The sequence below is a fragment of the Alosa sapidissima genome, chromosome 20 (genome assembly GCF_018492685.1).
Source record: "Alosa sapidissima isolate fAloSap1 chromosome 20, fAloSap1.pri, whole genome shotgun sequence".
Lineage (NCBI taxonomy): Eukaryota > Metazoa > Chordata > Actinopteri > Clupeiformes > Clupeidae > Alosa > Alosa sapidissima.
In genome coordinates, this window is record NC_055976.1 from 18,261,289 (window position 1) to 18,274,377 (window position 13,089).

The following is a 13,089-nucleotide window of genomic DNA, read 5'->3' on the forward strand; positions in this document are numbered from 1 at the left end:
TGGGCTCTAGTGTATGTCTTAAGATGGCTGCTACTGCTACAGACCATAACGTGTGTTTGGGAGTCAGAGCCTCGCCCTGACTAGGGGCTTGACGGTGGTTCTTCAACACACATCACGTTTAAACACATCGACACACACACTCACACACGCACACACATAAATGGACCATTTGTCCTGTAGAATACGGGTAGTCATACAGTTCAGTAGGTAATAATTATGCTGGGACATCCAATTGATTGGGAACCAGAAGAAACTAGTATTTAACGGTCACAGAGAGGACTAGACTGGAGACAAGTATCTTTCAGCTTGGATGCAATCATCCAGCAAAGTAACCTTTTCAGTTTCTTGCTAAAGGTATCCCATCCAGGGTTCTCTTCACCTTATTCAGGTGGCGGCCATTGTGTAAATTGTAAACCAAAAACGAGGCTGCAGGGGGACCCAAACCATAGGATTGGTGTGTTCTATGCATTCGCCAGTAGGTGGCGAAAATGCATTAATGATCTAGTCAGTGCACCCTGTAGCCTTGTTTTGGTTTACACAATGGCCGCCGCCTGAATAAGGAGAATGACAAGAATAAGGTAATCCTCCAAAGGCATGTGTTCTCTGGTTAAGTAGAAGCTTTTGTGACATTAACAGGTGGAGGATGGGAGTGTTCTAGTCCGTCATCCATAAGCTATGTTGCTTTATATGTGGGCTTTCAGAGAAAGGGAGAGCATAGACTATGGGTAGTGTGGACCCCTTGTCATTAGAAGTCATGGCAGTATTTAATAGACTTTCAAGGCTTTGGTTTCTACATTTGGAGAACATGGGGGGGTTGAGAGCGTAGCTGATGTCACAAAGGTGATGAGTCTTGAGATGGCGTCCTGGTGCTTGAGGTCAAAGGTCACTACAGGTCAATCAGTTCTTCTGTTCTGACACCTCCTCCATTACATGGCTCACCTGCACCCTCTCACCCCTTACACCTGCCTCTTCCTCAGTCCTCGACGTGATCACCAGTAGTGGACATCTGGTCTGTCCGCGCCTGTTAGTGAATTCAATTGTCTTCAACTTTGATGTGGAACTCTGGCAGTTAACGTTCTTAAAGGTTCTGAAATGGAATTTTGAAACTTGGTGTAAAGACAATTTGTCCACAATCATTTTGCAGATGAAAAATGTTCACATTTGTTTTCTAGTTTACATCGATTCCAGTTTCCCAGAGATTTCCCATTTATTTCAGCCCTCGAAGCAGAGGCCCTACTTTTCATCTTTACCACTGGAGCCTGGTGAAACAGACAGCAGAAACAACTCGTGTGCTTTCTTTTCATTACTATCATTATTATAATAATTATTATATATTTTTTACAAATGATGGCCAATTTGTTACCATTTGAATTTAATGTGTGTAAATTATTCATATAAGATTCTTTTGTTTATATTAAAATGATTAATTAGATCTTCAGTGTGTCTGTTTACTGTTTTGTAACTTCATCTCCGGTCACTGGCTCAAGACCCAGTATTGATGCGACACCCTAGAAGCCTTACTATCCCTACACACTATTAAAACAGTATGCATTTGAAATAGATAAGATTGCATGTACCATTCATACACTAGAAAAAGGGACAATTCACCTGAAGCTTAGACTTCGTTATTGTATAAAATGGACTAGCTGACCCCGACCAAAAGTCAGCTCACATACCCCAAGATGCAATTAAAAAGTGAAACTTTGTGAAACCTTTTAAAGAGAAAAAACACTTTACATACACACACAGGCAGACAGCACCAGACTCATTTCTACATGTTGGCCCACAAATTAGAATCAAAAGGAAACTATAAACTAAGATACAACAGTTCCCTGTGGAGTACTGCATGTAAGAGAACATAAAAAAAAAAACTAGAAATTGCCAATAATTGTTATATTCAGTTTTAACAGTGTTAACTTTAAGTGAAGAGCAAGGCATGTTGTTGGTGACAGTTTTCACTTTTATCAGTGATTGCATACATCAACATCCAGTATCATACAAATGGCCTCACATTAGAGTGGGAAAATGTCCGGTTCAGTTTTGTTTGACCATGATTAAAGGTAAGATGATGACCGGTAACTTAACCTGCACTCCCCTACCGGTCAACGCTACTGTGAGTGTGAGTGTTCCCCAAGCTACATGTTAATATTGATATGGGACCCTTGGGTTCCAACAGAACTACAGGTAAATAACACAAAGATTTCATTGGTTTGAACAGAGTTTTTTTTTTTTGTCCCTGTCACAGTAATACATGTCTGGATATGGCTGTAAAATAAGATTGGCCATTGTCATGCCTTCATTTGAATTTATAAAATAAGTTTAAATCCCAAACATGATACATGGAACCGCATCATCCCTCTTAGTCTTCCATAAAATATACTTTTTAAACACGCTTCAAAATAATAAAAAACATTAATTTTCTCCATCAAACAAGAGAGACCCAAACAAAACAGTCAGATCATTGTGGGTGTTTTAGTAAATGTCCAGAGTTGACAGAATGCTGGGATGAGCAGTTTCGGTGTCCTCTACTCCCAAGTCTGACATTGTTAGGTCACTTAAAGGTCACCCAGAGGTCAGTTCATCAGGTAGGCGAAAGTGGAGTGTGGTGAGGTCACTTCCTCTCCAGGGTCTCCAGGTAGCCGATGAACCTGCGCAGGTTCACCTTGATGTTGTCCAGCACACACAGCTGCTCCGGGCTGTAGTTCCCTCGGCCCTCCTTACGCAGCTGAGGAACCGACACACACACACACACACACACGAGTAAAAAAACACACAAAATTGCTGGAATCAATTTTTCCTTTTTCAAATTACTCAGATTAATTAGAGTGCATGAAAATGCAATCTACTGTTATCCGACTTCTTATTATTCTTCTTCTAACGCTTTTTCCGCGTTTAATGCGGCTTCAACCGTTTAATGTAGAAACTTCATTCAAACTGCGTTACGTAGGTCTTACTTAGGACAGGTGTGGAATGTATTTTTCATATTTGTAACTTTTATACTTTTTGAACTATTAATTAAAAACTATTAAAAATTTCCCCATAGACTTAACATTGGCGATTATGGCATCACAATAGGGCACTTAGAATCCTATGCCAAGTGTTCCGGCCAGAGCCATATGGTTCCGGCCACCTCCAGCAACTGTCTGTCTCAGGCTCTAGCCTACTATATTAAAACACCACCTACCTAGCAACCAATTTAGCAACCATTGAAATTAAGCATCTATGTCAGTTTCCATAGCAATCAAGATTATACTAGCAAACCACTGTAGTAACTCCTTTATTTCTGATAGTAGCCACCATGGACAACCTAGCAACGACTTCAAGTACCCTAGCAACAGCCTAGCAACCACATTCACAGTTAAAACGTAGCAACCAACATCATTAACCTAGCAACGAGCATAGCAACCACCATAACTACTCTAGCAACAGTCAGTGGTCATCAACTTTGACTCCTGTCAACTGTTTCCTCTCCCCAAACTGTTTAAAAATAAAAGTCTTCACTGCTATAATCCCCTATTAAATTATTTACCATTTAAACTATCCAACTTTTTAACTGTTCAACTATTCCAACTGTCAGTTGTCATCAACTATGACTCCCATCAGCTGTTTCCTCTGCCCAAAGCTGTTTCAATATAAAAGTCCTCACTAAAATAATTCCCTATGAAATATTTGAACCATTTAAACTATCCAACTATTTAACTGTTCAGCCAATCCAACTGTCAGTTGTCATCAGCTATGACTCCCACCAATTGTGTCCTCTGCCCACAACTGTTTGGCAGCCTGGACTTTTCAGTCAACTAGTGTGATCAACTCCCAATCTACATTCAACTTTTAAACTGTCTACTTTTAAACTATCAACTTTTATTAAGCTGTGCAACCACCATGTCTGTCCTAGCGTCATTTTCATGCACTCGTAATTCCCTGGAATTTCATTCTCTAGTTGATTATTAAAATGCTTGCCAGTTAATTAACAAAAAGTTGTCAACTAATCATTTAACTGTTGGTGCTGTTGTAATTCCATGGCTGTAGACAGGGTTTCTGCAGGTATCAGCAAATCTCATTTCACGTTTTTTCATGCCCTTTAAACTCTAATTTCATGCCCATGTCCAACCGCAGATACACTCACAGCACGTTGCATTACTAGCATCTGGTATCGCGACTTTGTGCACCGGCCGTAAAAAACAGCCAATGAAAATTCCATTACGCTATACTTCCGATCAAAATTAGATTTAGATGTTTATATAATCAATATAAATCGTGAAAAACAATGTTTTTATTCCATCAAGTTTACATAATTTTTAATGCCTGTGAACATCGAAGTTCATGCTTTTTCATGCCAGTTCATGCCTGAATTTTCACAAAATCTATTTAATTACTTTTCATGCTTTTTATTGACCCGCGGAAACCCTGTGTAGAGCGCTGTCAAAAGCAGCGTGTTGGTCACTTAGCGGTGTGCGGCCTAACCTTTAATTGGGGTGTGTGTGCTTGCGTACATTCATTCACATGCGAGCGTGTGTGTGTGTGTGTGTGTGTGTGTGTGTGTGTGTGTGTGTGTGTGTGTGTGTGACGCAGTGGTGTGCAGCCTCACCTTGGCTTTGAAGACAGGCTGCAGGGCCTTGAGGGAGGTTAGCAGGCGGATATTCCTGGCAGCCTTCTCAGCCTCGTCTCCGTCAGCGAACACGTCGAACAGCGCGTCCAGAGCCTCCCCACACACCACCAGGTTTGGGTCCTTTGAGGCCACTGAGAGCAGGGCTGTCCCAATCATCTGCCCAAGGAAAAATAGCAGCACAAAATCCAATCAGTTGTGTGTGTGTGTTTGGTGTGAGTTGTATGTGTGGTGAGTAATTGTGTTGTATGTGTGTGGTGCGAGTTGTATGTGGTAAGCAATTGAGTTGTGTGTGTGTGTGTGTGTGTGTGTGTGTGGTGTGAGTTGTACGTGTGGTGAGTTGTGTGTGTGGTGAGTTGTACGTGTGGTGAGTAATTGTGTTGTGTGTGTGTGTGTGGTGAGTTGTATGTGTGGTGAGTAATTGTGTTGTGTGTGTGTGTGTGTGTGTGTGTATATGTGTGGTGCGAGTTGTATGTTTGGTGAGTAATTGAGTTGTGTGTATGTGTGGTGTGAGTTATATGTGTGGTGAGTAATTGAGTTGTGTGTATGTGTGGTGTGAGTTGTATGTGTGGTGAGTAATTGAGTTGTGTGTGTGTGGTGTGAGTTGTAAGTTGTACAGTATGTGTAGTGAGTAATTGAGTTGAAGATTGATAGCACATCCCAGATGCAGGACAAAAAAGGGTCAAGAAATATTTTAAAAAGGGGTCCGCACACTACTTGATTCTTTCCTTTTGTGTGTTTTATTTTGTCACGCTTGGCTTAAACGTGTGCCGATGCATCATACCTGTAGTGTGTCTGATGAGCCGGTCTCCTTGGCCAGCGTGCTTCCTGTGATCCCCAGGATGGCCAGAGCATTTACCCTCACGCTCACCACGTCACAGCGAGTGGCCGCCTCACACACACTCATCAGCTGCTGAGGACTCATACACTAATCTCACACACACACAGACACACACAGAGCATGTAAATGAGTAAGCCCTCTGTATGTCAACATGAATACACTGAATGAAAATGAATGAAATGTAAACATTGTGCTGCGTCTTTTTGTTTGGCTGGTAGCCAGTAAGATGTTAATATGTTAAGAGAGATGATGCGTGTCTCACCTGTGGGATGTTTTTGGAGGCCATGATCTGCAGCAGTGAACGCAAGGCACTGGTCACTGCCTCCAGAAACTCCTCCTCCTTGACGACCTCTGGAACACACACACAAAGACACGCACGCACAACACAAACATGTCAGTGTGTGAATATATGTAAGTAAGGTAAGTGTGTAAATTTGATTGAGTGTGTGTGTGGGACTGACCTGCAGAGCTGAACACTAAGCTGGCCAGCTGCTGGGCCACTGTCTGCAGACCTGCTGTTCCGCCAAGAGACTCCGTATCCATGGCAGCCAGGATGTTGTGGAGACAGGTGAGGGCCCGACACTGAACACGGTGCATTCTGGGTAAGATAAAACAATGATGATCAAAACAAACACTGTCACGACCTGTCAATCAAACTAAAACAAATACAAACAGACCTATTCTGTTACAGTTCAAGTTCAATGAGTTGTACTGAGTTGAGCATCTTAGGGTTAGTAACTGTCACATTCTAATGAGCAGAAAACTGAGAATTCTTCATTCAGGCTATCTGTACATTTTTGAAGTACAAATTGAATGACTTTTAAGACCTTTTTTAAGACCTCTAAGGGTAAAATACCCATTGCAGAAAATGGCATTGCCGTGGGATGGACAGGTAAAATAAAACAAGTGTTTGGAGTACACCTTATGTTGAAAATGTTTTGAAAAAAACGGAAATGACACATTATATTTTTGTATAGTTGAGGTCTTAATTAATGTCAATTTATGGAATGTAAATTTAAATGTAGAGTGTGCCTGAAAAAAAAAAAACTATTTACAGCAGCAGGCCTACCCTCGGGAAATCTCTGCCTGAAAAATTCTGTTCTTTGAAAAATCTTGTTGATATCAAGGGGGGAAAAGCGTACAAGTGTACTTTCAATGTCAAAAAACATGCAACTATGCAAAATATGCAAAAAAAAGATTTCACTAACACAAGCGCAGTACCCAAGTGTTCCTGAAGTATTTAAGATCTGTTAGTCCAGGACTTAGTCAGTGCTACTACAGGACTACATATGGGTTGACAGGACTACAAATGGGTTTCGACAGGACTACATATGGTTTCGACGAGACTACAAATGGGTTTCGACAGGACTACATATGGGTTTCGATAGGAATACAAATGGGTTTCGACAGGACTACAAATGGGTTTCGACAGGATTACAAATGGGTTGACAGGACTACATACGAGCTGACAGGACTACATATGGGTTGACAGGACTACAAATGGGTTTCGACAGGATTACAAATGGGTTGACAGGACTAGATACGAGCTGACAGGACTACATATGGGTTGACAGGACTACAAATGGGTTTCGACAGGACTACAAATGGGTTTCAACAGGACTACAAATGGGTTTCGACAGGACTACAAATGGGTTGACAGGACTACATATGGGTTTCGACAGGACTACAAATGGGTTTCAACAGGACTACAGTACATATGGATTTTGACAGGACTACAAATCGACAGGACTACAAATGGGTTTCGACAGGACAGGAAGGTCCAGTACTTTCTAATCAGACTCCTCCAGGATGCATTCCTCTGACAGGCATCAACAGCAGCAGGACTGGGGAACTCTGCCTTCTTCAGGACCTGAAAGCACACACAAAGCTTATTTTATAACAATATCAATCGCTCAACATATCATCGTGTGTGTGTGTGTGTGTGTTATTGGTCTACTGGGGGGGGGGGGGGGGTTCTTGCCTTCTGAGACACCATGGGGGACCTCAGACAGGTTCAGCGGGTGTGTGTTTCTGTAAGATTGTTTCTTGCCTTCTGAGGGATGCTGTGGTGTATGAGGACACTGAGGAGAGTGTGTGTGTGTGTGTGTGTGTGTGTGTGTGTGTGTGTGTATGGCCTTCTGAGGGATGCTGTGGTGTATGAGGACACTGAGGAGTGTGTGTGTGTGTGTGTGTGTGTGTGTGTGTGTGTGTGTTTTGCCATCTGAGAGATGCTGTGGTGTATGAGGACACTGTGGTGTATGTGTGTGTTTCTTGCCTTCTGAGGGATGCTGTGGTGTATGAGGACACTGAGGAGTGTGTGTGTGTGTGTGTGTGTGTGTGTATGTGTGTGTGTGTGTGTGTGTGTGTGTGTGTCTATCTTGCCTTGTGAGAGATGCTGTGGTGTATGAGGACACTGAGGAGTGTGTGTGTGTGTGTCTGTCTTGCCTTGTGAGAGATGCTGTGGTGTATGAGGACACTGTGGAGTGTGTGTGTGTGTGTGTGTGTGTGTGTCTGTGTCTGTCTTGCCTTGTGAGAGATGCTGTGGTGTATGAGGACACTGTGGAGAGTGTGTGTGTGTGTGTTTCTTGCCTTCTGCGGGACATTGTGGTGTATGAGGGCACTGTAGACCTCAGCAGACAGACAGAGAGGAGACTGCAGGCCACCTTCCCCCACACCATCAGCACAGGCCTCACTCTCGTCACTGCTGGACGTCTCCTCCCACTCATCATCAGAGGGGTCTGCGCATACACACACACACACAGACAGACAATAAATTACTGCAAGTATGCAAGTGCCCTTTTCTCATTCTCCTAAGAGCACTGCTGCAGTACTTTTCTAAACCATACACATATATACACACTCAAGCCTCCCTCATCAGGCAGCAGCAGTACCCACACACACACCTCACCTTCGGAGCAGCACATGTTGACGATGACCTCCAGAGACGTCTGCTGAGCCAAGAGCAGTGCTGCGGCCTTTCTCAGCTCCTCTTTTCCCCGCTGGACACACACACACACACAGGAAACAGGAATACATGCGTGCACACACAGGAGTACGTAAATGCACGCACACACACACAGGAATACATGAGCACACAGACAGGCACACACACAGACAGGCACACACACACAGATAGGAACACATCCACACACACACACACACACACACACACACACACACACACAGAAAAAGTATACATTACCAATGGATTGATATCAACATCTATGCACAACCTTTATGCTACGTATAGATGAAGTCAGGCCAAAATAACGTTTTCTCCAAACACATGAAGATTAGCAAAAGCACAGAAACCAAACAGCAACAGAAATCTCAAGTCTCAAAAATAACAGGAGAACCATTCATTGAGTACTTGTAATTAACTAATTACTTGTTCTCTCACTTAAAGGTAGCAGGTAGCCAGGTCATACTTGTTATAGACCCCTTCACGGTCCACATCACAGAAAAGGTGTGCACATGTCGGGGGCAGAAAGTCACATTGTGTGTGTGTGTGTGTGTGTGTGTGTGTGTGTGTGTGTGTGTGTGTGTGTGTGTGTGTGTGTGTGAATTGACTGAAACATTAGGGAAAAGTCAAGAAAAAAACTTACTTGAACTATTTTTTTGCATGTATACACACTGGGCTTGTCAAACAGATAGCCTTATATATCAGGCTAAAGAATCTCTGGCCACTTGCTAACGTTGTCTACCCATTCTGTTATCAGCTCAGGATCAGGCAGACAATCGCCATTAGCTAAGACTCATCAATTAAGGTACGCTTCGCAGCCCTTGGGTAACAATGACAGTGCATACCTTGACCGCTCAACATGCTGATCTATTAGCTGCGCCAATTTTCTGACCCCATGCTGCGCGCACCCAACCTAGGCTCTGGATGATTACAAACATTAAAGGGGTCTTTAGGACCAGGGGCAGTCGTCCGCTCCCCTCTCTCCCTCACTCACCGGCAGCAGGTCAGAGATGTCTTTATCTTGATTCCCCGTCTTCCCTCCGTTCATCCTCTCCTCCTCCATCTCCTCCTCCATCTCCACCTCCTCTCTTCCGTTGGCCTGATGATGATGATGATGATGATGATGATCTTCTTCCTCCGCTCCCTGTGCCCCGGCGGTGTCGCTGGTGTCGGCGGCGATGGCGAGGCGGGCGACCTCGGCCTGCAGCAGGTCTGGGATCAGCGCGCCGGCGTCCAGGTCGAGGCTGGCGGAGAGAGTGGCCACCAGGGCGCTCAGCGTCTGGGCCTGCCGCCCCGCGGGGATGCTGTTCTTCAGGTTCCACAACGAGCCTGGCCAGCAGGGGGAGACAGAGATGAGTGGGGGGAGGGAAAGAGAGAGAGAGAATAAGAGAGAGAGAGAGATACACAAGAAGCAATGAAAAGCAGACAGAGGAAAAGGAGAAAGAGGGAGAAAACCACAGAGTACCAGTTACACATGAGCATGAGGGGATGTATTTAATGATAGGCTGTATAGCCAGACGTTGAGGATGTGTGTGTGTGTGTGAGAGTGGGTGTGTGTGTGTGTGTCTCACCAGCGGCCAGCGTGCGCAGGAGTGTGTGTGTGTGTGAGAGAGAGTGGGTGTGTGTGTGTGTGAGAGAGTGGGTGTGTGTGTGTGAGAGAGTGGGTGTGTGTGTGTGAGAGAGAGTGGGTGTGTGTGTGTGAGAGAGAGTGGGTGTGTGTGTGTGAGAGAGAGTGGGTGTGTGTGTTTGAGAGAGAGTGGGTGTGTGTGTGTGTCTCACCAGTGGCCAGCGTGCGCAGGAGTGTGTGTGTGTTTGAGAGAGAGTGTGTGTGTGTGTGTGTCTCACCAGCGGCCAGCGTGCGCAGGAGTGTGTGCTGCATGTCGGACTGTGTGGAGAGGAGCACCGCCTCCAGCGCTGACAACACGGCCACGCTCACGCTCCCCAGCAGCTCTGCGTTCTCCTCAGTCACCGTGTGTAAGCAATGGGCTACACACACACACACACACACACACACACACACACACACACACACACAGAGAGGAAAGAAAATAAGAAGAAGGGGGAAGGCTACTCTGATTTAGCACTTGCACTATGGCACAAGGTATGTTAGATGTTATTACAGTGTCTTACCAGCAGAGAGCGCTAGCTCCACCTTCTGCTCATGTCTCTCCAGGCACAAAACCAGCACGTCCAACAGCCCTGCTTTATTAAACACTGATACGGCCCGACTGCTGTTCTCACTGTGAGACACACACACACACACACGAGAGGGTTGAAGCGGAGTAATCAAGGACCTTTGCATACACCTTACTGCAGATACCAGCAGATATTGATATGCCTTCCGACGTGTGGAAATTAGTCAACTAATGCACAACTATGCCGCTGGGTGAACTGAATCGTTTTCATACCACCCATGGAACATTAACATTAACTAATGAAGAATGAAGAATAAATAGCTTCAGTTCATCATTTGAATGTTTGTCTGTCAGTTCTACCCTGTTAAGGGGAATCAGGAGACAGGGATCACCACAAGTGAGACACACATACACACCCCACTACATGCCCCCACACACCTCATTACATGCGCGCACACACACACACACACACACACACCTCACTACATATGCACACAAGCACACCGAAGTGTAGAGGTGTAGGCACATCTATACCGATTATATAGGTACTGGTCACCTGACGAAGACCTGACTGGTCGAAATGTTGTGCATCACCCACCATTAAACTGGGAGCTTTAGAAACAGTGTGCGGATGTCTTTTCTTGTTTCACACAAGCACACCCACACACCCTTTACCCTACCCAGGGGTATAAGGAGACTCACCACAGGTTCCAGAGCAGGTTGACGGCCTCATTGGCCACGTCCTCCACTGTGCTCTTAGAGTTCTTCTGTGAAGGGCTCACGTCAAAACCTGAGCAGCACTGTGGACAACAAGCCGACAACACACGAGGGTGTACATGAGCTAGCAGAATGAGACAAAACACCACGTATCAACCGATGCATCATCTCTACCCCAGGAGTGGGGAATAGCTGTAAAGCATGGGCCTGGTGTTTAAAGTCCATTCTGAGGTCTGAGAGACTGGTACTCTACTACCGGCCTGAAACACCCAGACATCTAGATGGTCCTCAATTCTTTGAGCACACGTTGGGGTGTAGCTTCAAGAGTTAAGTTCATAGCTACACATGCTTGGTTAAGGTAAGCACAGACAACCCCCCCCCCCCCCACACACACACACACACACACGTCCTTACCTCCCTGAGCAGCTTGGTGAGAGGAGTTAGGATGTCCTGTTTCACCATGTCCTCACACACCTCGGGACCCCCACACACACTCAGGTTCCTGTACACACACACACACACACAACACATATCTCTGCGGCTCAGTAAAGATATCACTACCCTTTCCACCCTCCACTGCTGCTGTAGCCGGGACTAGTTTGATTCATTTCAATCTTTCCTGTTTCATTGCTCAACCTTGTGTGACTGATAGATGCTATGTTTCCTTTACAACATTAGCAGAACCCAAGAGTATGAGAACTGGATAGAAACCATGGCAACGGAACTGATTGTCTTGGTAAGAGCATAAACATGAGCTGTTTGTCAACACAGAGCCTGTTCATTAATTTGATTTATTTTCCTCCTTCCTCCGAGACACCCACCTGAGGGCTCCTGCCGCGGTCTCCCGCACAGCCACGCATGGGTCGAGCAGCAGTGGCCCGAGACGACGCACCGCGTCCCGCTGGAGGAAGCTGGGGATGGTCTGGCTCTGCTGCACCATCCGAGAGATGCTCGCACACGCACACTCACGCACGTCCGCGCAGGGACTCTGCAGCTGCGCGAACAGAGACACAAACAGGTTTGTTAGTTTAAAGTTACTTATCGCTAATGACCTGACGTTAAGATTAAAGTGTCTCAAATTACGTTGCTTATCGATATTTATGTTCCACTGAATTGGACCCAACTTTAACAGGTAACTGGGAGAATGCAGCTGTTAAAAGACATCTCATCTAACACTGCGCCTGTGATTGCATTTTGTGTAGGATATCACAACACAGTAGTCTACAACCTATGTTACTTTTTGTTATGCAAACAAATGCCTCCGAGCCGCTACATGGCTGTTGACAGTAAAATGCCCTGTTATGAACGAGCTGGCTAACTGGCTAGAAAACCGCAAGCGTTTAATACTAGAGACCAAAACAAAGCTGTCAACCAGAACATTATGTGTATTACAGCAATAGAAACGTCCCACATACTTTCTCTAAATGTTCTGCAGCAGGTGAATCAACTTCTACTTCAACTTCATCCTCGTTGTCCATAACTTCCTTCACGAGTCCTCCAGCCGAGAATCGGGGCCTTTTAAATTTATTATTCTTAGCTTTCCCCATGCCTGTTTGTTAAAGTGCAGATTATAAACGGATATAAGTAAGAGTTTTTAGAAAAGTATTAAGTGTTTACATTCATTCGGTCTAATCAAATTACTAGGCTACACTCTCATCTTCCCAACAATTCGTGTCACACAAGCCAAATTTTGACCATGTGGCTACGGGCTACATCGGCAATGAACTCACGTTGAAAGCCGTAGACGGAGCTGCTTTACCGTCAAGTGTGAAACATGTCGTAAGCCGTAAAACATCCCAAGTCCGAGCAAGCTGTGCGCTGGTTGTTT

At 44.9% G+C, this 13,089-nt stretch overlaps 1 protein-coding gene across 1 annotated transcript; it reads right to left on the reverse strand.

Annotated features, from left to right (window-relative positions):
• Positions 1-1,699: 1,699 nt before the first annotated feature.
• On the reverse strand, positions 1,700-13,001 carry heatr3 (HEAT repeat containing 3). Its single transcript, XM_042075011.1, has 15 exons — positions 12,677-13,001; positions 12,083-12,255; positions 11,676-11,763; positions 11,247-11,344; positions 10,540-10,649; positions 10,255-10,395; positions 9,404-9,738; positions 8,356-8,446; positions 8,037-8,185; positions 7,235-7,317; positions 5,909-6,045; positions 5,710-5,798; positions 5,391-5,534; positions 4,589-4,765; positions 1,700-2,725 (listed from the first exon to the last, which is right to left on the reverse strand). The coding sequence occupies exons 1-15, from the start codon at positions 12,806-12,808 to the stop codon at positions 2,612-2,614; spliced, it is 2,061 nt and encodes a 686-aa protein (XP_041930945.1). The 5' UTR covers positions 12,809-13,001; the 3' UTR covers positions 1,700-2,611.
• Between the last annotated feature and the right edge of the window lie 88 nt (positions 13,002-13,089).